This window comes from Octopus sinensis, linkage group LG3, assembly GCF_006345805.1.
Source record: "Octopus sinensis linkage group LG3, ASM634580v1, whole genome shotgun sequence".
Lineage (NCBI taxonomy): Eukaryota > Metazoa > Mollusca > Cephalopoda > Octopoda > Octopodidae > Octopus > Octopus sinensis.
In genome coordinates, this window is record NC_042999.1 from 138,560,237 (window position 1) to 138,587,335 (window position 27,099).

General features: G+C 34.1%; 1 protein-coding gene across 8 annotated transcripts in view; it reads right to left on the reverse strand.

Moving 5' to 3' along the window:
- Positions 1 to 834: 834 nt before the first annotated feature.
- LOC115209839 (putative homeodomain transcription factor 2) overlaps positions 835 to 27,099 on the reverse strand; it is an 89,015-nt gene continuing 62,750 nt past the window's right edge. For 6 of the 8 annotated variants that reach the window (XM_029778404.2, XM_029778405.2, XM_036501374.1 and 3 more), the window contains 11 exons: positions 25,335 to 25,462; positions 23,651 to 24,656; positions 20,060 to 20,239; positions 16,005 to 16,056; positions 11,440 to 11,695; positions 8,652 to 8,748; positions 7,219 to 7,350; positions 5,609 to 5,695; positions 3,958 to 4,113; positions 3,464 to 3,559; positions 835 to 1,767 (listed from right to left, as the gene is read on the reverse strand). In XM_029778404.2, coding sequence (XP_029634264.1) covers positions 1,615 to 1,767; positions 3,464 to 3,559; positions 3,958 to 4,113; positions 5,609 to 5,695; positions 7,219 to 7,350; positions 8,652 to 8,748; positions 11,440 to 11,695; positions 16,005 to 16,056; positions 20,060 to 20,239; positions 23,651 to 24,656; positions 25,335 to 25,462 — 2,343 coding nt within the window. In that variant the 3' untranslated portion in view covers positions 835 to 1,614. The remainder of the gene's footprint in view (positions 1,768 to 3,463; positions 3,560 to 3,957; positions 4,114 to 5,608; positions 5,696 to 7,218; positions 7,351 to 8,651; positions 8,749 to 11,439; positions 11,696 to 16,004; positions 16,057 to 20,059; positions 20,240 to 23,650; positions 24,657 to 25,334; positions 25,463 to 27,099) is intronic. The other 2 variants (XM_036501377.1, XM_029778407.2) reach the window with 2 other exon arrangements.

A 27,099-nucleotide genomic window follows, 5' to 3' on the forward strand; every position in this document is an offset into this window, starting at 1 on the left:
ACATTTATGTATCAGCCCTTTAACACAAGCCTAGAAATTTATAAGAGATTAGTATTCAATGAGCACTCAGTAATATTAGAGCTATTTATTGACTTTGGTGGGAAAAATGCTAACTCAACCTTGGCAAGATTTAAACTCAGAAGAGAGATCAATGAAACTATATACTAGAAACCATTCAATGCAGTATTCTACTGTTTCTGCTATTCCACCTTAGATTTCTTATTCTGGTACAAGAAAACAAAATATGTGTGAGATACAAGAGAGGTAGAGATGTTTTGATCAACTTGGGTACATGCTGTGTACTTATTTTATTGACTCTGGTAGGATTTCAACTTAGAATGTAGAATGATGAAAACAAAGGCATTTCGTTGCACATCTTAACATTTGTCCTTCTCCATTTAGACATGAACTGTTAACCAAGCAGATCTAAATCTCGCAGCTGAGTACAGATGAAATGTTTTCCATCTTGTTTCCTTTCACAACAGTGATGTAACTGAAATACAAAACTACACAATTTCCCCTATTTCACAAAGTAAATCAAATACTGTTCCACATCATTATCATATTTCCACCACCATCACCATCATCATCATCAATATAAATACACATTTATGTTTTCTTATATATCAGAAACAATTTCAAAAGCGCAAAGTTGATTTTTAGAGAATATTTCTTTAATTTTTTTTTGCTTTTTCCATTTTCATAATGTGGGCACGGTTGGAAATTTGTTCATATATATATATATATTATATATATATATATATATATAATTTCTTTTCAAGAAAATATGTGTATTTCTGTATCATATAAATAAATAACATTTAAACAGAAAACTTTTTTTCAATTTATATAAATTAAATGGAAAAGAAAAAAAAGTCTTTTTTTCTTTTACCAATCTTTCTTTCTCTCTCTCTCTCTTTTACAAAACTTTCAAGTGATTTCCTTCCATACATGTTCAAACCAACATTGAAGAAAGTCTTGTTTCTAACTTTAAAATAAGAAATATGTACAAGAAGAATAAAAGAAAACATTGAATGTCTTCAGTCTACAAACTAGAAACACTCACACAGACACACACATACATACATTCACAAGTAGACACCACTCAAGTAAAAATGAGAAAAGGCAGTAAAACACTAGAAAAATAGTCCTATTTTACAGAATCTGACACTAAATGTGTCACTTCTAGCTGTGTTTAGCAGTTTAAAACTTTTTTTTTGCTTTCATTTGGCTGGCACTTCAGGAGTTGCCACTGTACATTTGCAAACAATGTCATTTAACATCAAATAAATAAATAAATAAATAGAAGGAATATTTCAATAAATAAAGTGTTTGTTAGATCTTCTATTCTGCAAGTGCTATACAGGCTTGTGGGAATTGGTGCACAGAATTAATCCACTTGGTACATTGAAGCCTATTTGAGGGCTTAGTGCAAAGAATTAATTCAATGAATAAACTGAAGTCCTTTTTTGGAGCTTGGTGCACAGAATTTCGGTTGATAATATGAAGTCCTCTTCAGGCCTTGGTGTACAGAATTTATTCAGTTGACCTTTTGAGCCTTTGGTGTAGAGAGTTTACTTGATAAATTGCATCCTATTCAATAACATGTTGCCATCAAGTTTTGAATTTAATTTTGTAAAGTTTTAGTTTAAAACCAAGCAATTCAGAGAGAACACCAGAGAAAGCAGAAAGAACAACCACTTTGGTTAAATTGTACAAAAAGGGATTAGCAGACAGCCCGGAAATCTTGAAAGGACTTTCCAGTTCCTGAAAATAAGAAAGAAAGAGAAATAATTAAAGAAGATGTAACTTCTTGAGATAATTTTTTATCACCTCATCCCAAATCTTCCTCAATCTCTCTTCCACAGATACTATTCAATGTGCTGTTTTTCTCACAGACGGTGCCCAACAAAATCAAAATCAAACAATGTGCATGCGTGAAATTAAAAATGTAAAATGACAACAATTTACCCAGTGCACCCTATATGTGTATATATATATATATATATATATATATATATATATATATATATATAATAATAATAATAATATTAATATTAGGGATTATATCCAAACTTGCAGGGAAAAATTAGATTTAGGATTAAATCAAATTTCACAGTATAAATATAAATTAAATTAGAGATAAAGCCACTATATATATATATATATATATATATATATATATATATATTATATATATATATATATATACACATACATACATACATACATATACATATATATATATATATATATATATACACATACATACATACATACATACATACATACATACATACATACATATACATATATACACATACATACATATTACATAGATATATATTGGCCTGCTTGCCTAGCCAGCAAGGCGGCATTATTTGAAGGCTAAAACAATGCAAAAGCACACTGCGACCAGCAATGTGTAACAACATCTGAGGTTGATCACATGATCATGTGCAATATATGTATATATATCCATTAAATAAGCCTTCATATATATAAGAGAATTTGCAATGTAACCAAGACAGGCAATTTGTACTCCATATTGATGTTCAAGATATCATTTTCTGTCATCTGTATATTTGACTGCATTAAAGAAAGGTTCAATATACATAATTCCAAAAGACTGTCCCCAGCTTTTAAATCTCTTCTTTCAATTGCCATATCTCTAAATTAAATTGTCCTCAGTTGCTATCTATTCAACACAGCTGTCCACTTTACTTCTCAGTTCCTTGTAGTCCATATTCTCTATCCACATTTCCCAGAGGTCATTTGATATGAACAGATATAATTCATTCTAATCATTTCTACCTCCCATTGCTATTCATCACTCTCTAATCCCTTTTCTCTCTGTTTGGTGTCACAAAAATATCCACTCAGTACTCTCTGAAACCAAGGTAAAAATGAAACAATTGAGATGTAATCTTCCAAACCATCTAGAAGAGCAGCAATGACCCCCACCCACAATTTACATCAGCATGGAAAGCAACCACAAAACGACAATGATGATGATGAAAAAGAAAAAGCATCCGTCTACCTATATGGTTCCTAAACTATGTATCTTTACAACTTGGATTATTTGTCTTCCATATAACCAAACCTGAACATACAGCTCAAGTCATCTATTGACTAACATACAATATGCTACACACTTTAAACAACCATTACATGGAACTTGTTTTACTTTCTCAAATGAAATAAATAAAGCATTCAACTCCTAATAGTAAGCCAGAATCTTCATCATCATTGTCATCTATTGATTACAGCTTGCACTTGTATCCAGCACATTGAATGACGTGCTGCCATATATCACATTTTGTCATTAGTGTCCCAAGTTCATCATCAGTCATAGCACCACAGGCCTTCATGTAGGTGTTGATTCTAAATTGTGATCTGAATGTGGAAGGTAAGAATGGAGAATGAAGAATAGAAATATTGGTTGAAAACAGAAAATACTCACCTTTAAGAGATCCTCAGCAAGCTTTAAAACACTGTTAGCCAGCATTAACTTTTCTTTTTTGTGTGGTTTTTGTTCCATTTGTAAATAGAGATTTATCTGAAGAGAAGAATAGAAAGAGTTGTCTTTATTATTTTTTTTGTTATCCCTTTTGTTACTGTATTTCTATTCACATCTTTAATTAAATTCTGAAATATACCCAATCCTTCCTTTCTAGAATTTCATATCTTTGGAATTCTCATCTCTACAAAAGATTTACTGTATATGTTGACTTCCAACTGCACAAAAGAAAAGTTGATTATTTTGATCTCATTGGTCTTGAAAGAGTTGTAAAGCCATGGGCATATCTCTTTCCTCCAGACCAATCTAATAAAAAACAAAGGGTGAATTTGCTAAGCTAGTGTGATGCTTTTTCCCAACTAATGAGATTTACAACTGTATAAACATTTCAATGTTAATCATAAAAACGTGAAAGCAAAAACACATTTACATCTTACCTGCTCAGTGATCAATACAGAAAGATTGCGATATTTCTGGTTAATTTTTAATCCGAGAGTCATAAACCGAAGAATGTAAACACCAAGCGCTAGAGACCAAGCTAGTAATTCCCAATTATACAGATAGTCCATGAAAGTTTCTGTGTCTTTTAATAACTAGAATGAAAAATACATACAATCAACATAAAAAAATGGTTCTTAATTTTTTCTGGTTTTAGTCAAAACTTGTGGCTGTGCTTATGAACTTTGTAAGCTCCACATCATCATCATGGCTGGAGCCAGTTCTTATTGGAAATTGCTGATCTCCTCAGATAGGTTGAATGACCACATCTCACTCATATGTTATAACTTTTGGCATGGTTTCTACAACTGATATTTCCAACACTAACCACTTTACAGATTGTGTTGTGTACATTGTATAGTAGCACCTAGGTTAGCGTGAGGATGAAAAAAGCAAGTGCTTGACAAAGAAATAGAGTGACTAGGTTGAGCAGGTGATAGGAGAGGAAGTTATGGCAGAGAAGTAATAGAAAAAAGACAATAATGATAGTAGATTATGGGAAAGAGGTAGTGATGGCAACTACACATTTGCTGGTTATATATATATATATATATATATATATATATATATAGAGAGAGAGAGAGAGAGAGAGAGAGAGAGAGAGAGATAAAGTGATGGGTAGTTGTAGAAATAAATGTTAGTAAAAGAGAGTAGGGGAATTCAATTACAAGTGACCTAGGAGAGTGGGAGTAATGGCTAACAATATAGATAGATGGGTGATGATGAATTATATTGAATATGGATGGATATCATGTATGATCTTATGAAAGCACATGACTCAGTGGTTAGAGTGTTGGGCGCACAATCATGTGGTAGTGAGTTCAATTCCTAGACTGGGTTCTGTGTTGTGTTCTTGAGCAAGACACTTCATTTCACATTGCTCCAGTTCACTCAGCTGTAGAAATGAGTTGCAACATCACTGGTGCTGAGCTGTATTGGCCTTTGCCTTTCTCTTGGATAACATTGGTGACTAGGTCATCAGCACATAAGAGCTCCTACTGATACCTGGTTTTAAATTCCACTGTTGTAGCTTGTAAGACTGTCATGGGAGCAGTGGATTGAACCTGCATGAACTCCTAGCTGCATGCTAAATCCTGGTGAACTCATTGCTGACTGCACTTCTATACATATTTGCAACACCAGTTAGGTGTTGCAAATATATTACATCTCTTGTAATATATATATATATATACACACACACACACACACAATATGGATAATAAGGAGAATGAAGAATCTGAACATTCAAATTTTATGTTTATTTCCAGTTAGCTTATTCATAATAATTGTCCATGTTTCAATCGCACATGTTTATAAATAAACTAACAGGAAACAAAGTTTGAATGTTCAAATTCTTCATTTTCCTTATTACCAATTTTGTACATTACACTTTAAGTAGCCAAGAAATAAACTGTAACATTGGATGGGTGATAAAGGAAGTTTACCAAAAAATGCACCAGCTGAAGGAACCAGCCTTGGCATAGAGAAATTCAGTATCTGCTTGGATATTATATCCCTCCACTTACTGTACATATCTTTACACACACACACAGCTCTTTTTATTTGTTCTTACTTAATGTAAACACTTACCTGTAAGCACATTAACGTGACGGATATGATGGCTAGTAAAAATGAAGCTGACACTATCACATCAACTGAACGTTGAGGACCTCTTTTCTAAACAGGAAAAGAAACAAAATCAGAACTTTATCTTACATATAATCAGATAACACAAATGAAAGCACATCCTCATCACAAAAATGTGTGTGTGTTTATGCGTGCATGCATGTGTGTGTGCATGCATGTATGCATGTTTATATGATTTAAATTTTGAATGTAGATAAAATTTAGTGCTGAAAGATATTTAGTGCAGTGTATTGTGCTTATTAAGTGATTTGTTAGTAAAATACAATAAATAGATAATATTCATTTGATTACTCTTATGTTTATCCTTTCAAGATAGCATGGACTAGACAAGACAAATATATTAGTCATGCATTGTTTGACAGCCAGATTCCCTAGCTGTTGTCTATTTCTCAAATAAGGAATCTGGTGTTTCACATGCTTTTGAAGGCACAAAGCCAACAGATGATTTGTTGACAATGCAAGTAACAATGTTGCTGCCTGTAACTCACTGATTTTCAAAAAATAACAAATGTAAATATACTACATATCTAGACCAAGTAGCTGAGACCAAGTGGATGCCCCAGACCATATCTAGGCCAAGTACATGCCCCCAAAACCAAGTGGATGAGAAGCAAACTCTTCCCCCACACAGCCATGCTTATAATAATAAAAAAGAATAAGAGAACAAACTAAATAATATTTACTTTTAGACTTCTAGTTTGGCAAGTGATTTGATCAGAATACTGCATGTTGGATTTGAAATCCATCAAGGTAGATTTATGATAGTAAATTAAAACATGCACATATCATTGTGAGTGTGTATGTGTGTGTGTGTACATGTATTCATGCATGTATGATCAGTATTTTAAGGTTTATTTTTCCATGCTTGCATGGGTCAAACAATTTGTTGAACCAAATTTTTTACATCCAAATGCCCTTCTTGTCACCAACACTTGTTTCCAACAGGGCAATATTTTTCTATAGTAAGACATTGGAAACATATGACATTGTTCATATGACTGTATCACCCATTTACAACTACCATGCAATGTCAAGAAACACACACAGGCTTTTATCAGCCCAGGGCTAAAGTAAAAACCCAAGGTGCCATACTGAACCTTGAATCATATGGCTGGGACGCAAGCTTCTCAACCACACAGCTGTGACTAAATTTTTATGTATGTGTGTATGTGTGTATATATATATATATATATATATAAAATAAAATACAAAATGGGACATGAACACAAAACATCTGGACAACTAGGTAATACAAAAAGGGACAACAAAACATCCAGATAGACGATACAAAAGAAACATGGACGGGTCATTCGAAGCCTTTTATCTTTAGTCAAGAACCAGATCATCCTTGCAATTTCAGCTGATTAATCTTGAGAGTGCTCCAATCTGGCCAGCCCCAAGGAAAAACTAAGCTAAGAGCATTAGATTCCTTGGAAAAAGCATTGAATGTGTATGAAACAAGGATGGAAAAACAGACGATGTTACACGAATATATATATATATATATATATATATATATATATACCACATACACACAGACACACACAACTTACCTTAAGGTACGATCGTAGCGACAACCATGTTTTGATGTTACAAACTTTATTAAGGCGGAAGTGTGGTAGATCAAACTTACGAGCTCCCCGTGATGATGTCAAATAGGAAAAATACTTGGCATACAATAATCTCTGTAAACAGAAAAGACATTTTTTCAGTTTAAGTTTAAAACACAAATGTAAATATCAGAAGTCTGGTAGTGGTCAGAGACCAATGATTTAATATATTAAGTGCATTACTTTGTATTCACTTGCTGACTGATTTATCAATGTTATATTTTAAATACAAAATAGTTTAGAATCCAGTAAACTGCTGAGCGTCTAGAATCCAATTCTTTTTTTTTATATATGAATATTCCTTTCAGCTAAGTTAATTTTAAAAGCCTCAAGTTTTCTGATATAAATTCTTTGAATCTATTGAAGATCAAGTCCTCACTAAAAGAAAGCAAGACTTCTGTCAACTAGTCAATAATTTTCTGCTGGTAGTGTTTCATTTGTATACTCTCTTTTTTACTCTTTTACTTGTTTCAGTCATTTGACTGCGGCCATGCTGGAGCACCGCCTTTAATCGAGCAACTCGATCCCGGGACTTATTCTTTTGTAAGCCTAGTACTTATTCAATCGGTCTCTTTTGCCGAACCGCTAAGTAACAGGGACATAAACACACCAGTATCGGTTGTCAATCAATGCTAGGGGGACAAACACAGACACACACACACTCATATATATATATACATATATATGACGGGCTTCTTTCAGTTTCCGTCTACCAAATCCACTCACAGGGCTTTGGTCGGTATAGAGTATTGTTCTGTATCTTTTGTAGTTCAGTACCCACTTTGACAAATTGGCAGTTTGTAAATGCTCCTTTCCCAGATTTTGTGGGGAAAAAAGAGAAAAAGTATATAATTTAATCAAACAAAAACCAATTTTGTGGAGTGTCCTATTTTAGATGTTTGTGTGAATTCATACCATCTATATTAAATTTTTAGGGATATTACTAAAAGAAGCAGAGACTTTCACAAGATTATTTAAAGTTTCTTCTCAGATAACAATGTTCCATCACATTAATACTGACAAAGATGTTTATTGAAAATATATTCAAAATAGAAGTATTGTGCTTAGTTTAAATACTGTATCTAAGAAGAATCATATCATGATCATTCTACATTCCCAGAACCACCAACAGAACCCTCTAAATATTTACCTCACTCTTGTGAGTTCACAGAGAACCCATGTGAGTGCTTCTTCCAAATTCAAGAACTACTGGTATACAGTAATCAACTAATTTCATTTTGCTCCATGAAAAAAGAATCATTGTCAGATCATCTTTATCTTACTTATTTAAATCATCACCATCACCATCATCATAATAATAATAATACCCAAAAGTAAAAGAAGCTAACAAAAATAGAAATTATGTGCTGCATTACCTGTTTGAATGTACGATCAGCAACGGAGAGCAAGAAGAAAAAGAGAGCACTAAGACAAAGCCTTTGGATTACAGCATTAATTAAGATTAGATTAATCCTAAAAAGAAGAAAAGAACATAGTAAACAAAGAATTCAATAATAACATTACCATTCTCATTAACATTTTCTCTTTACTTTACCTGGATCAAATTAAAAGGCTTACATCAGATAACTTTTCGAGCCATAAACTGCTTTGTTATACAACACATATAAACTGAGACATTTGAATTTTAAAATGCAGCAGCCTACAATGGCGAGATATATGCCCACAATTGAAAGAAGACAGCCATGGCTTGATCCTAGTTATAAATCTATTGCAGTTGAGGTGACCAAAGATATATAAAACTTTAACAGTTTTAAATGCTAGAAATGTTTTTGAATATCTCTAATAATCATTTGGATTCTAGTTGTTCTCCATGTACATATGACACAGAAAAACTCAGTTGTTCTTTAACCCTTTAGCATTCAGTTTATTCTGTCAAATTTAATGCTTATCTATTCACAACGTTTTGAATTAATCATACATTATATCATAGCTTTGAGATCTAAATGGCTCTTTATTATTAGAATGACATTGCATAGTAGATGTGAGAGGCCAGATCTGAGTGGTTTGAGCACAAAACAGGTACCGTAAATCCTCAGGAATATAATCTGCATTTTTCCCCCAAAATTTAAAGGTCAAAATCCCTAGTGCATACTATATACGAGGTTAAAAATGAAAAATATTTTCTGAGCAATGACCGATTCTCTACTTGCAGTCCGGCAATGTTTATTCAGACACATTTTGTGATGCCGGGTGCGAAAATACCTTAAACTAAGCCTGAAAGCAATGAAGTCATAAAAGAATCATCCATAACTTGCAGCTAGCAACATTTATTAAAATAAAAATATTCAGAACACAGAATAACATGTAACAAAAACAATTTGCAAACATATTTACATTCCCATATAACAATTAAGAATATCACCATTATTGTATTACGCATGCGCGGAAGCATTTGTTTGACAAGATGCTGCTGGCTTAATTACGCACGACTCAAGTAAGAGAAGAGGTGCGTATTACACACAAGGTTTAGGCTTTTCAGAGGTACATCCCCCTAAAAATCCTTGAGGATTTACAGTATATTATTTGGGCTGCATATGCTATAGAGTTAAACCATGTGCATTTACCCTCTCGTTTTATCCCTACTAGACGTGGATCACTGTCTTTTATGATCACCACCACTTGCTGTTCCTGAGATAAGAGCAATACTAGTGAAATAATGTTATTAGCTCAAATACACCAGCAGTCCTAACCCGGAACAGAGTTCCATCTTTGACTGTGAAGTGATGATGCTTTTATCACTTGCTTAGAACTTGATCCTGTAAAAGTTTTAGTCAACTTTCTCTCCTATCATTATAAGCTGTATAGGGATACAATAAGCACTAGAGATTCTTCTGCTGACATATGAACTAAAGAAACTAAGGGTAATATATATCTGTAACATAGTATATAACAAACCATTTCTTCAGTCAATGGTCTAAAATCAAAAGTCTCTAAATTATGATCTTAAGGATCTTATCCAGTCCAAACGTTTTGAAGTATAAGTATGATTAAAAAAAATATACGGTAACGAGTCGATAAAAATAAATGACTATCGGGTTAAATTAAAATTAAAATCGACTCACTACTACCACAATTCAGTCAGCCATAGTTGTCTCCCTTGCATTAAAAAATAATCTATCAGCAATAATTATCTCCCCTTACAAAAACAACCAAAATATCGCTGAGATTACTCGGAGACCATTCTGGTAATGAGAAATGACTACTCGAACAAATTTAGGCCTCAGTAATACTCAAGGATTGATTTAAGGACTTATTTATTACATTATTTTAACTGTGAATACTGCTCTTGTGTAATAAAATTTTTAAATTATTGAAACCATATTTTCGTCGCTTTGAGACCGCGACCTGTTGAAGTGAATCTAACGGTTTTTGTGTGTTTTTAAATGGCTTGTAAATGCCTTCCACGCTGCAACTGTTTTTGTTTCAGCACACGGTTTCATATCAGGTCACTTAATATACAAACACATCTCCGTGGTTATTAAAGCCAATCTAGTGGTAAAGAGTAAATAGCTTTGGCTGGTATGGGAGACAACTCCTCAAATTTAACCAGAATTATCTGCCTTCATTAATACTAAATGGATTGATTTTTATCTCCGAGAATTTCACCCCATACTCCAAGATTGTCATTGAGCACCGGAAAAGAAATCATACATAGTAAATTTAAAAAATTAAAATGTTAACAACAAAAGTTAATCTGGTGGTATTATATTACAAAATTAAAGATAAGCTGTGAGATTTATGCTTTGCTGAAGAGAGTCAAACCAAAAACCTGTTTCCCCTCATTGCCAAAATGTAAAAATAATATTGTTCTAATTTTATCTTTTCTTCACTACATAAGTATTTCTGATCATTATTTGTTGCTACAGTAAATATATTAACACTAACTTAACTAATAGTGATAGAGTTTGGTGCTAATAACACAAAAGCAGTCACAGAATCATATTACAATATTAACACTTTTAATTAATAGAGAAATAAACAAAATACATGCCACCAGACAGGAGTTAATTTAGTTGAATGACTTTTTTTTTTTATACTAGAAAATATATTGTTCATTTTTTCATCATTTCAAATATATTTCTGGTCTGAAGCTGAAGCTTTCTTCATATAAAAAAGAAATTTTAAAAAAATGAAAGCACTTACTTCCAACCATTACCGACCATAGAGAGAACAGCAGAAACAAAGCCATCTGATGATAGAACGTTGAAGAATTCTTTGCTGTTATAAGTACGGAACATCGGTGGTACAAGACCCATAATCAGTGAGAAGAAGAGACCAATGAAAATAGAGTCTGAGGCATCTGGGATTTTTTCAACTTTTTCTATGATGACCCAGCTGATATGTAATGCAGTGAGATCAACCTTTTGACACTCATCACCTTCCCATATTACACAACTCACTGTAATTAAGAAGTAAGAAAATGATTGTCAAGGACATCTAAATCTTTGATTATTGAACTTCTTTATCAATATAAGATACGGAACAATGGTTTTATTGTGGACGATGTCATTATCATTTAATGTCTGCAACAAGGAGACAGTAACGTACACACATGCACATCGCATACATATGATGGGATTTTTTCAGTTTCTCTCTACCTAATCTCCTCATAAGGCTTTGGTCAGCTTTGGGCTATAATAGATGACACTTGCTTAAGGTGCCATACAATGGGAATGAACCTGGAAACTATGTGATTGTGAAATCATGAAATTGCTGGTGAATGAGAGAATGGTGGCAAATCAAATTTCACATGTGGAAAGAAATATCTCACCATGTATGAGAACCTTCCAGTCGTCAGCAATGACAGTACAAATTTCTTGTTTCCCACAGAAGCAGAAGTCAAACATCAACAATGTAAATAATCATCACCAGAAATATCTTTCACTGTCACTTAAAAATTTCCAGGTTGACCACCATCAATGTTTGTAGGCCTGGGAAGATTGTGGAGATGTTGGAGTGGAGGTGAGTGAATGTGCAGTCATGTGCAAAGGTAACAGAGAAAGGACTCTTGGCCAATTCATCATCAGGAAGGAAGAGCAATACAAATTCTTTTGGATAGGAATAGATTTCTTTATTGGCCACGCAGGGCTGAACACAAAAGGGACAAAATACAAAGTAGAGCTTTTCTTTTTGGAAAAAGAGAAGGAAAAAAAAAGGGGGGGGTCGATTTCCAATCAAAAGGGATTGTGAAAAAAAAAAGGGGTGGGATGATCAATAGGGATCGTGTATCACAGAAGTGTCAATGTGAAAAGGGAAAACAGATTAGGTTTGTCCATGGATAGAAAAGCCTACGCAAAAAGCCACAAGAACCTTGGGCAATAGTGTCGTGCAAAAAGAAAACACATGACAATAAGTGGCTCTCTTTTTTCCTTTGGTTTTTTTTTTTTTTTTTTGGTTCATAGGATTATGCTCAAGCTGGCTCTGCCATTCACATGTGCCATCCTTGCTACATTCACCCATCTTTTTTTAGCAATAGTGAAAGCACTGTAGGCACACTAATAGCTGAGAAATGGATAGTTAAAGTAAATGAGGTAACCAGAGAGGATAATTAACTTTAGACTAATTATAGATAACTTGGTAGCAACATTTACTTCTGCATATGCTCAACAATCAGAGTTGAAAGATGATCTGAAGAATCACTTTTATGAAATCCTTTTGCAGACTACTTTGACAGTATTTGACAGTGACCTAATAATTGAGGCTAACAATTTGAATAGTCATGAAGGCTTCTGAAGTGTACATGGAGGTTATGGTTATAGTGCAAGAAAGGAGTTTTGTGATACAAGAGATAAAATATATTTGCAACACCTAACTGGTGTTGCAAATATGTATAGAAGTGCAGTCAGCAATGAGTTCAGCAGGATTTAGCATGCAGCTAGGAGTTCATGCAGGCTCAATCCTCTGCTCCTTCCCAGTTCATTACAGTCTTACAAGCTACAATGGTGGAATTTAAAACCAGGTGTCAGTAGGAGCTCTTATGTGCTGATGACCTAGTTCTTATAGCTGAATCTAAAGTACTGGGTTGTCCCATAAATAATGAAGTTTTTCTCAATTGCACAAACTAAAAGTCGATGGGGATGGGATAAACTCCCTGCATCAACTTGCTATGAAAGCAAGTAGTAATTTTATCTTATTCTTAGTGCAGGTTTTCAAGAGTGCAGTTTGATTTTAACACTTATTTTTTCAAAGCTATAATGGAAATGACAAAGGTGCATATTTGGCATATTTTGCTTTATGAGTTCAATAAAGGCAACAATGCAATGGAAAGTGTGAGAAATATTGATGCAGTATATGGGGATCAGACAATACAAGTAAGCCAGTGTCAACAGGTTCCAAAAATTCTGAGCCGGAAACTACAGCCTAGAAGATGGGCCTCATCCTGGAATATCTGTAGAGCTCGACGATGATGTCCTGCAAACCTTAGTGGAACAAAATCCCATCGTAACTGTTGAGGAACTAGCAGAGAAGCTTGGAGTTGGTCATTCATAAACACCTGCGAGCAGTCGGAAAAGTCAGCAAATTGGGTCAATGGGTTGCTCACAAACTTTCCGAGTCTTATTGTATGCAGTGAGTGAATGTATGCTCTTCTTTGCTGTCATGTCTCACGAATGAACCTTTTTTTTGTGGGGACCAAATATTGACTGGTGATGAGAAATGGATTCTCTATAAAAATGTTAAGCACCAAAGATAGTGAGTAAGGAAAGGAGAAACACCGGCACCCCAGGCTAAAGAAGGTCTTCACCCATGTAAGGTGTTGTTATCTATTTGATGGTATATGAAAAATTTAGTCCACTTTGAACTTTTAAACCAAAACCAAACGATAACAAAGGAGATCTACTGCAAGCAGCTTAAGTCAGAGCTAGAAGGAAAACGACCATCTTTGGTTTCAAGACAAAAAGTGTTCTACCATCAGGATAATACTCAGTCACATACAGTGAAGATGATATTCTAAAGGCTGGAGCAGTTTGAATGAGAAATGATGCCCCACCCACCATATTCACAGGACATCGCTCCATCTGATTATTGTTTATTCCGCAGTCTTCAAAAGCATTTGGACAGAGAAAATATGAATTCTGTAGATGAGGTCAGAGCAGTACTGGAGGATTATTTCTAGTCACAGACAAGTGAATTTTGAAAGAGGGGGCCTTGCAAATCTACCAGATAGAAGGAAGAATATTGTAGAAAATGAAGGAGAGTATATTTTAGATTAAAAAAGAACTTTGTTTATCTTAATTTCGAAAAATAAAAAAGTGTAAAAAAACCGCATTATTTATGGGATGACCCAATAGAATTAAAACTGAAATAGCAGGCATGTAAACAAAGGCATTGAAGTAAACTTCAAAGGTGTTGAAGTAAACAAAGTCTAAATTATTAGTAAGTAGGGAAGAAGACAGGAATTAGTTACCATCAGAAAAATAGGTTTGTTTCATATACAGAAAAGAAATACGTAAATATTACATATATTGCTCTCCCTGTAAATTATGATACACAAGAAGTATTGACAGATTACCGGTAGATTAATACAGAAGGTATACTTAGTAGGTAACAGATGCAGCGAAGGTAATAAGTACTAAGAGCACAGGGCTCTCTAGAGTTGGTTGATAGCTTCTGTTATCTACATGACAGAGTCAACAAAAGTGTTGTTTCAAAAGTGCAGGAACCAGAATGAAAAAGGATAGCAAAAAAAAAAGAGTCCAAGGGTGATATTACTTGTGCTGGCAAGAGAGTTCTCTCGCAGAGTGAAAGGTAAACTGTGTGATGCTTGCATTGAAATTACAAAGCTGCATGATAGTGAAAAATGATCATCAATGTAGAGAACTTACAGAGGCTAGAAAGAAATGAAGCAAACAACTTCGCTGAATACATCATGTTAGTACTGGAGTACCAATGGGCTGAGAGAAAAAATGGGTACAAGAGGAGTCAGATACAAGATAACCTAACATTGTATTCTGGACCATATGTATAATGAGTTCTACACCAGGTTATCAATCTTGCTATGCCAATGCAAAATATTAAAATACACACACATCCTGTGAAGTCTACAGTTGTTGCCCTTCCACATCTTTGACTTCTCATCTCCCTATCACTCTTGCCATCCATTTCACAAAGGATGGTATGAGCACAACTCCATTCTATGCCCCCTACCATCATCACTATAGCTCCACCTCTCTTACCCATCATATGACTGACATGTGAGACTTCATTGGACCTGTTTGTACCCAACACATCTACCCTCACCCTTTTCTGTATTGCTGGTCATCATTCACTCTCCCAATGGGCACTTGTTACTGTCATTCATCACTCACTCTAACCATAATATATCTTTACTATCACCCATGACTCCCTTTTTTTCTCTCAACCCATCATTCCGTTTCTACCATCATACCTTTGTTCCCTTTTTCAAAGTATTCTGGCTGTTCTTCTGACATCACTCCCAGTACACTTTGCACATGGCGGCCAGTACACTTTGTAAAGTAGTCGGTGATAGGAAAGGCATTTAGCTGTAGAAACCAAGACAAAAATGAAACATACAAGCAAGATGTCATCCTCCAGTTCATCTGTAAGAGCAATGGCATCCAATCAAAATTGACTTGGATCATAGCATATCATCCAAACCATCTCAGCATGATAATTATGTGTGTGTGTGTAAGAGAGAGAGCGCAATGTGTTGTATTTGTACTGTTTGATAAAATACAAGAGTAACTTGCCTTTATCAGGAGGTGGTATATGACTTCCATGGCCAGCAGCTAGGTTACCAGGCTGAAAAAACAAATCAGAAGACAATTTAGGACAGAAAAGAAATGGACTATATAGTAATTGTTACTATATGTAGCTCTGTATGTGTGCGAGTAGACGAAGAGAGAAGTGAGAGAAATAGTGATTTGTAATATTTACCAGCAAACATAGCAGATGGAAAATCTTAGATTCCACGACTGTTTGTGGTATATTACAACAAAACTGATTCAATTGCTGTTCTACTACTACAAAGAAAATTAGTTTGAATTCTGAGACAAGCACTGCATGTCATGTCACATGTCTATGCATGTGACATTACTCCAATTGTTTCATTTTATGAAATTGAAGTAAAGGAGAAAAAGGTGACTGTATAGATGAGGTATTGGACTAATAATGCAAGTTTCTTTGCCATGTAGCAGTTGAAATAGATACTAGAAAGACCACCTGGGAATGTTATATTCACTAGACTGACATTCTAGCCAAAATATATTTATCAATCATTTCTTTTGTGCCATAGAACTGAAGTGAATTAGTGACTCTTAAGGACATCCTTCTGAGAGTAGAATACATTTGCCTATCTAACTGAAGCTCATGCAGACAATAAAGCTCTATGGATAGTTGTCAATCAAGCTTACATTATATCAGATACCAAATCAATAATATTAATTTCTTTAGACCAGGCATTATACCAAGTTTTGTAGATGGTATGGTTCATCAGTACAGTACTAGAATACATACTGCTGAAACTTAATTCATCCACTTTAAAAGCTTTAGAGCCAATGGATGACATTAAATATTGTCTCTAGTCTCCTACAATATCCCTACAATGGTTAAATGAAAATTTCTAGCTTTACAGCAGTATCCAATGTATGTAGCAAATACTTAATAAACTACTCTACTGATCTGGTTTCATTTTCAGATTGATAGGAACTTCTTTAATTAGATCTCTAAGGCTCTTCCTATAGCTTTTCTACCATAGGGCATTATACCCATGTAATATATACTCTTGTATATTTGAGCTTATAAGACTTCATACAAGATTCAATCAGAACAATATTATACCTGTCTTCAGACATTCCCTTTCTGTTACATGTCCGCATCTAACTCTCTCTCTTTCTTCTCCCTCTCCTTCATAGCTTTGTTCTATGTTCTCAAACTTCTCAAAGGGTTCAACAAGAGCACCATGAGCCAAATCATTCCACACATACACACACAAAATTAGATACATATTCTTGATGGTGTAACAGCAACCCAGCTTCTTGAGTGATGGATGGAACCAGGCTTTGAGAGAGATCACTCAAGGTTTTATGCTTTCAGCTGAGGGATACAACAAGAATAATAGGAGTGACCCTGAATGCCAGTTTCATTGCATTAAGTAGTTAAGAGAGAAATCTTAAGGAAAATATGTATCCCAGATGACAGTCCTAAAAGATCTAGAGGAACTGAAGCAAATGAAATTAAGGTCTCTCTCCAAATGCATAACTGTGATTGATTTAAATTCACAACCCATACACTGGTAGCTTGTATCAACTCACATATAAGCAATTGGTACAATTATAACTCCTTGATAGAGAATCATATCAACATAAACTAATTTATCTTTTAGAGTAAACTTTATTGATGTTTTAACAGATTCTTTTCAAAATTACTATCTGTATCTGAAACTTCTACTGCATTAAACATATACAATACTAATGGCTTGGTTCAGTTTGTGTAAGATTTAGTTTCTTAAGAGAAAACCGTGATTAGACAGTTATCACATAATATCTTCATGGTTAGATCTGGGTGTCAAACTGCAAAACTGTCCCAGACTGATCGCAATTCCCATTAGCAATCTCTATCTTCTGTTTGAAGCAGATGAAGAACAAACATGATTCAATCTTACTCTGTTCAGATACAATTTAAACACAATTTGATAACTGCAATCAAGCAAGTTAAAAATTGATTGAAGCCCTATCATTGTCTACTTGTCTCAGTGATGACGAGCTGAAAATAATAGCAAATGGTACTTTACTTATTTATCTTACTTACCAAGAGTTTCTGTTACTGTTTAGTCAGAGTTAGCTCTGATCAACCCTTTTAGTATCCAGATTATTGTCAAATGTAATGCTTATTTACTGACATTAATCCTGCACTATTTTGTAGCTTCAATATTTTTATGATGTGATTTTTTATTTTTAGAAAGACGTAGAAAAGGTGTGAGAGGTCAGATCTGACTAGTTTTAACTGACAGAATTTTTGGGCAGAATGTGGCCAGTTTAAATACTAAAGGATGAAAACATACTCAGATTTCCATTTTTTCATGAATAGTGTATCTAGAACATAATAATTTTCTTTTCAAGATGATGAGGTATGATTTGAAGGAGATTTGGCTGCAATTTTTAGCATGTTAAGCAACAATATAGAGGATCATTCAATGACTCAACTCTCATGAGTGGTTCTAGATGGAGTTTCAAGATAAAAGCCAACACAACTAGATCTTAATAGAAAAGAAAGAAAACTTTTATTCTTTTCTCTGCATATTTTTGTTAAAGACAACAGTTGCTTATAGGAATGTCTCTATAAATTAAGATTTGGTAAATATATTTACAAAATTTCTAGTTATGATTAGACTAATTGGCTACGGATTTCTGAAGTGATGAAAGATTTAAAGAATAATAATAAATGAACATTTTTTTTTCAACTTATAAAAAAAGAGTACAACCAAACAAAAGAACACAACCTTGTTAGGATTCATCAGTTGAAGTAATGAATTTTAATATATGTCAAGGGCAGCCTTTAAACACATATTACCAAATTCTGTGATGCTAAGCTAAAAGCAACTGAATATGATGCCAGATTATACCAAGATTTTCCCGAGGAAGGAATGCAACTGTATAAGGTAAAAAAAAAAAGGGGATTTATTCAGGATATTACTGTTTAAATCACTGAATAAGCACCTTTAGTAAGTATTCAGTGATATTATTCTATAGCATAATACTATTCTACTACAGTCTGCATATGTAAAAGTTTAATTGTTGAATGAAATCAAAGGCAAGCTATCATCCACACAACATATATATCACTCATAAGACAAATAACAGATAAACAAGCCTTTCTACTAAACGCACAAGGCCTGAAATTTTGGAGTGGAAGCTAGTCGATTACATCAACCCCAGCAAATAACTGATACTTATTTCATTGACCCTGAAAGGATGAAAGGCAAAGCTGACTTTAGCAGAATTTGAACGTAGAATGTAAAGACAGATGAAATACTGCCAAGCTCAGTGTGCTAATGATTCTGCTATTTTACCACCTTAATTGAGAGATAATAAATGAAACAAAATTTCAACCTGTTATAGAGACAGCATTTACAATATTTATAAGGCAATTGACTGATAAATATCTGAAATTAAGTATGATATATATATAAATTACTGACATATAAATTTTCGTTGTCAAGATATGAGAATTTTCATAATCCTAAGAATGGCACAATATAAATCCTGTTCAATTGTCTGGATATATCTAGTTCAACTGTTCCGGTATGCTGGCAGTATGAATGGTAAGGCCTAGACCAGCTATGCTGAAATCCTTGGGCCATAACAGTCAACGAGCAAACTGGGGTCAGGAGGGTTTAATGAATGGAGTAGAGAGGTGGGTGAAGGTTCTGGTGAGGGAGGTGGGAGAGAAATAGAAATGGGAAGATAAAAACACACATTAACAAACTCAACTGACCTCAGTTGTTGGCCAGTTAACACTAAATGAACTTTTCAATCATCTTATATATATATTACATAAAGATATAGATAGATTGATAGGTTAGGCAAATAGCTAGTGAGAGAGAGAGAGAAAGAGAGAGGGGGAGAGAGAGAAGAGAGAGAGCAAGACAAGTGGGAAGATGCATTAATGTTAATAATTAGTATATGAAAAATAGTGTTATACAGATTTCACATGAAAGGGAAAACGTAAAGTTATTTAATTAGATAAAGCATGGAAAAGTGATGTGAGAGATGAATGAAAATGAATTAAGTTCGTTAACTCATACTGATTGTAGAAGATTTATGACATTCAGGTTATTGACATTCCAGTCAGGAATCTGGAATTCATCGGACTGGCCATGTGTTTTGGAAAGTTCAGCTTCTGATGTACAGCTACTGGTCTCAAAGCTGGATGTCACAATGTCAGAGTGCATTCGATCATCCCACTCCTCAGAGCTGAGCATAGGCTGCAACATAAGAAACCATACATGAATAAGGCAGCACTCGGGTTGAAAACAAAACACCAGTATTGTTGAAGCACTTACATATTATATAAGATATCCAAACAAGTCCAGTTCTCTCTCTCTCTTTCTCTCACACTCGCTCTCTCTCTCTCTCTCACACTCTCTCCCCCTTATCTCTCTCATTCAAACACTGCAGCTACAGCTTGAGTGAAGTTTAACTTGAACTAGTGAGTAATTCTAACATTTAGTAACTCTCTACTACCACTCTGAGGAACTGAAAAGTGGTTTTGTTTATGTCTATTGATCATTAGGATTAATAGACATAAGAGTTTAACAGAGCACAAATCCTTCAGAGTTTAACTTCCTAGACAAATTGTTAATTATGTTACTGATTTATAGCTAGTAAAACTAAGGTAAGTGAAGATAGCTATTTTGTTTCCAGGTAATGTCCATATCTTTCAAGCACTACCAAACATTAATATGAAATTATTGTGAATAGAACCATCTAAACAATTAGTATAAAAATGTAAGAATATTCAAATAACTCTGGTCTTCAGACATAAACTAACACCAACTTGAGTGACAGAAGTATTGGAAATCTCACTCCAAACACTAACAATACACATTTTCATGCTACACTATATTAAACTCACACATACACAATAAAAAAAATATTACAGTATCACACAGCTGTTAATATTTTATCTATCTCTACCCAATAAAACTATATTAGCAACAGGCAAATCTATTTTATTTTACAAGTAGCAATCAATTCTAAGAAATATATAGCAACGATAAGAAATATTCATAGTTTAATCTTGAATTATTGTAAAAATAAATAGAAAGCAAGCAAAAAAATACTCCACCACACAAAAAAAATCTGTTGTTAAATAATTTCAATTATTAGTTTTATGATGTATTGGTGTGCAGTGTACAATATTGTATAGAATAGATTATAAAGAAGTGGTTGTCATAGTAACTGTTAATCTTGTTACATCACTATAATTGCATACGTATTGTATGTTAATGTTTTCATGGTTAAATCTTTAGACAAAAAGCTCCTTGTTGGAGTTGAAAGAGACACAGAAATGTATTGTATTTATCTGCTTTGTGTTACCCAATTGATAAATTTTAAAAATATCAAGGACTCCGACTCTTTCTGGAACTCAAGTTGAGATTCAGATTTTCATTGAAGTGCAACACATCATGGGCAAACATATGATAGAGCAGTGAGGACCTGTTAATCTTACAAGATACAAAGCAAGCTTACAGCTACTGGTATCTTTAAAAATGCACCCAGCACATTCTGTAAAGTGACTAGCAAATAAGCAGAGACAACATGGGTTGAGAGGACCATTTAGTCCTGTTGAGAACATGACAATGTGGGTACACAAGGGAAAATATATATTTTTATTTGCAGGGGATGTGGCAGGGAGATCTGCATGTAGCTCAGTTTGTAATGAGAAATCTGGAGATGTTCAGCAGTCTAAGAAAACAGATCTTGGGTGAGTCTACTTCTAATATTATGTTATTGTTTTTGAGTGTTGGATTCTCTGATCTTTGTCTGCGGAACAGGTAACTTCAGTGAAATGTAAGATAAGTTAATGTATAGTAATTTCCTTCACAGATCATTAAGGAATATCCTGAACAGGAATACAGGGCATGACTCACAGACAGGAATTGTAAGACTTTCAACACTTTCAAAATCAAGCAAGCAACAATTCTTACAGAAAGAATTTTCAATGGAAAATCAGTTGGCCATACTACAGGAAATATCTCATTGAGTGCAAGAAGAACAAAAGTGTAAAAACATCAAGTTCTATGGAGGTACATATCTTGCAAATATGTATTCCATTTCTCTGTACCTTTCTCCACTCAAATAAAAGTCCACTGAATTGAAAATAAGGTTTCCTGTTTGAACACTAAAACTTATAAATTATATTAGCCTCATAAATATTTCCACCAAAGCTGGAATATTTATTATTGTTTCTGGTATTTCTAACAACATCTTGTCCACAGTTTTGTTTATGCTTTCACTGATAAGCTTCAGTTTCATATATGTCTAGTATATATCATTTTCAAGTCTTATTGATTTACTGAAAGTCACAACCACCTCAGACAGTAAGGTGTCAGTTTACTAGCTAAAATAGAGATAGTCAATGTTTTATTACTGGCAAAGTGCAATGTTTATGTCCAGCTTGTAAATATAGGGGAAAAAAACTATGGGGAGTCACAGTTCATAAGGCCTACTCAATAATTGATAAGCATCTTGTTATTTTGAAACCCAGCCACAGTCCTACAGAATGCAATAAGAAACCTATATCTGTCTCTCTTAAAGTCCTTGACAGTAAAGTACTGTGCATTTTATAATCTTTTAAGAATGGATGTAATAAATACCATACCCAACCTTTCTTACTTCAGTTCTCAAGTAAGACACATTAGAGTATGTAGCACATGTGTTAGCATAGCTTTGTAGGTGCAGGTATGGCCATATGGTTAAAATGTTCACTTTGCAACCCTATGGCTTCAGATACCATCCAAATACATGGCAAATTATTCAATTGTCTTCTGCTACAGCTTCAAGTCAATCAATAACTTGTAAGTGAAATTTGGTTCATGAAAACTGTACTGAAGCCTATATTATATACCTGTATGTGTGTGTGTGTGTGTTTTAACATCTACTCTCCATGTTTGAATGGTCAGTTGAGGTTTAGTTGAAGCAAAACTTTCTACAGCTGGATGCTTCTCCTGTCACCAGCCTTCATCTGTTTCCAAGAAAAGTAAAAGTTTCCCTAGTCTGTTGAGCAATAAATAATTTGATTTATTCCAGTTTCCATCTTCCAAATTTCACTCACAAGGTATTGGTCAAGCCATAGCTGGAACAAAGGACATTAACCAAAAACATCTACACAGTAGAAAAGAACTGCAAACCATGTGATTCCAAAGCAAAATTTCTTAACCATGCAACCCTACCTGTGCTTGATTTTGCTTTTAAAAATTGATTCTAATGAAATTCAACTTAGAACCATTCTATATCTTAAATATATGCATGCAATCTTATCCAAATAAATGAATGTAGAATCACAGGTAATATGGAGAGGTTCTCTACATAAGTGCTCTCCATCAAATCAAACTCAATCATCTTAAAAAAGAAATAAGGAAAATAAGAAAATGTAGTTGTTTATATGCCTATAAAATGGGATTGTAGTCACAGCTGATTTTCAGCCTGATTAATTAGAGCTGATCTACAGTTAGACAATAACAATACAAATACAGGGTCCACAAAAACAGGGTCTCATTAACACACATACAGACATATAGACTTGCACTTACAAATGGTACAACTAAAACCTTTCTAAATGTTTTTAAAATATCACACACACTCATGCATACTTCAATGGGATATATTCTTACCTTTCTATATCCTAGTGTTTCAACAGTTTCTCCATCAGATGAACTTGGGGGCAGGCTAGACTTAAGTAGGGGTGTGGCATAGGAAAGAGGACTCACATTCCTTGTGTGACTTTTGCGCTTACTTTTGCCATGGCGCTGTCTAAGTCCACCATTTTCTAAACAACCTTTCAATGCTTGAATATTATCCCCTGCAATTTTAGATGAAAGAGTACAGTCTTCTTCAGAATGATACAGAGACCACTGCACATTGTCCTTGAACGGAATGTCCTGTTTGGTGGTATCTGTAAGGCCTGTCCTAGTATCGCAGGTTAAGTGAGAACATTTACGTGGCATCAGCTCATGGTCAGCAGGTTGATTGCTTTTTTTATTATGACTTGGTTCAGATTTCATGAGATCCATGATATCAGAGGAAGAGTGCAAGTCATCCAAACTCCGGCTACGATGCAACTGTCTGTTCTTGTTCAGTTGAAACACTACTTTAGGAGTATTGTTCATTCTAGAATTGTTTTTACAGGTGACATCAGTATCAATTGAAGGTAGGCTTTCAACCTTGGTCTGTTGTATGTTGACATCTTCCAGTTTGCGACTGTAGATACAGTTACCAAGTACCACATAAGTCCGGTTGACTGCCTCAACATTCCTCTGTGTGAGGACTTTGTTGTTGGAATTTTTCTTAGCATAAGGGTCATTTGTTAAGATATTAGGAAGCAGACAATCAGAATGTGTGACAGGTTCACTTTTACAGCTGCTACTACTGCTGCTGCACTGGCTTAATCTAAGGTTCATGCACTCTTTATCTTCATCAGAAGCAGAATTACTATCAGCATCTGGTTGACTATGACTATTCCACCGACTGTTGGAGTTTTTCCTTGAATTCAAATTATATTCCCTCCGTTTTCTACCATCACATTTTTTGCTATAGGATAATTTGTGAGCGGTTTCAAAGCTGGGTTTCCTTTCTGGAACAATCTTACTGGATCTCTTCCGACAGCTTTTACTGTTCTCTCTATATTAAAATAGAAGCAAAATAGACCAAATTGAACATGACAATTTAAACCAATAAAATGTGCAAATATGAAAGAAATTCCAGATGATGAAAATACACAATAACATTGTTGGAATTCACACCTTTAGAAATAAGTGAAGAAGAGCAGTAATTATCACAAGTCCCTATAGCCTGGGCTTGTGATAACCACATGATCACTTGACTTGCAAGAAATATCAGTCAAATCTCCCTCAAGTCACGCTCCCTATTATCTTAAAGGAAGGAATGAATGCAGATAGATACACTATGACTGGGAAAAAAAGATGGTATGGTTGCAGCTGATACATCATTGATCACAGGTCTGCTTGATTAAGGCTGCTCAAGGGCTTAACAACAAGTATAAAGGAACATAATATGCGACTGATTGACTTACTGTACTCCTTCCAGTAAGTTACTACATTTTGAGAGTGTGTAGTAAGGTTGTTGATCAACTGAAGATATAGTATACCTGCAGTACTTAACTCTGAAGACTATACCCAGTTGTTAAAAAGCTACCTAAAGGCCATAGGTTGATGAAGGATGACCAGAGCTATGCATCAACAACTGAATAATTATTCTACAGCTATATCAGCTACTGAGAAACACATAAAACAGAAAAAAAACAAAGGAAGAAAAAAAAAAAAGCTAGTTAAATCGTACCTTTGTAAAAGCAAGCCATCTCTGCTGGTAGGTTTATGAGAAAAGTGAGCTAAGACTGTTTGAGAGTGCATTAAACCCAGAATTAGCATTAACAAGGCAGGAAATGATACCTCACTAATGGTTACACTCTGAAATAGAAGATCAAATACTGAAATAGGTACCTTCTAACAATTCTATAGTCAAACTATTCTGACATTTTTCACTACAATTGCTACATGAACAATGAAAGTTATTTAAATTTGAATGTCACATTCATCAAATATATATAAGTATATTTTTAAGCAAAAATGTGTAAATTATATAAAAATGCATTTAAAAACAGCTTGATCCATTCTATTTTTTTAGCAATAAAAATGCTCAAAACACAAGTTCAAACTTATAATAACTAGCATTTGGGTTTGTTAAAGTAGCACAATAAATCCTTCCAGTATTTTTTAAATGCACATAATACAAGTAAGGACTGCTTGAAAAGTTCTAGAATTAAGCATTTATTCACCAGAAAATGGAAAATATATCATTATGTACTGTTCTATTAAAAAGAATTTCTTTAAAATAAATATTTACCCTAAAGACTTGCCATTTTCAGAAATCAGATATTTTTAACAGTTATATAACAACAACAACAATCCTTTCTATTATAGGTACAAGGCGTGAAATTTTGGGGTAAGGGACTAGTTGATTACATCGATCCCAGAATTTCACTGGTACTTAATTTAACGACCCTGAAAGGATGAAAACCAAAGTTTCATCAGCAGACTTTGAACTCAGAATGTAGTAGCAGATGAAGTACTGCTAAGCATTTTGCCTGGCATGCTAATGACTCTGCCAGCTTGGCGCATTGATGATGATGATGAGTTTATTGGATAGTGTTCAGGTGCACTACCTAACATCTATTTTCCTATCATTATAGACATCAAAGAATCATCTTTTTTTTCCACCCAATTTTTGGTTTGGCTAAATATAAAGAGGTTGCTGGTTTATAGCAGTAGTATCCAACTTTTCATATTGTCTGCATCTTTATGAAATGTTTGATTAATTTTTGCACCCTTACAAAAGTAATATTGCATTTCAAAACAAAAATATTAATTTTCTAATGACAATTTTTTTTTTTTTTCCAAAATTAAACCACCCACAGAGAACTGTGGGTGAACATACTGAACTAAAAAATAAGCTGCTTCAGACTCAGTGCATAAAATGCTTATGTAAATTGAACGACAAAAACAACCATAAATGATTAAATCACTCAATGTTATGAACAAAGAAATCAGTGATTTTGTTTCTGATTCTCATTCAAGACTTTATCAAAACATGGAACTTCCTTGCTGATTGCAGTTAACGGATCTTCCAAGGAATTCAGGTGATTCCTAGATTTTGTCTTCTTGATAAAAATACTGAAACCCGAATTATACAAGTATTATCATCAGCATCCTTTAATGTTTATTTTCCATACTGGTATGGATTGGACTGTTTGACAGAACTGAGAAGCCAAAGGATTTTTTCCAAGCTCTAATGTCTGCTTTGGCATAGTTTCTGAGGTTGGATGACCTTTCTAATGTCAACCACTTCACAAGTCTGTCATTGCAAATACAATAAGGACACACTTTTAGATAATAATCCATTAATGGTTAAATCTACATATATAGAATAACAAAGCTTTTGGTGTGCATAGAAGAATAGTTATTTTTAAGAGTTAGTTACCAATTTCATTCTGAAAAATGACTTTAGTAAAATATATACTTTCCCACTTTTTTGCACTCCTGAAATA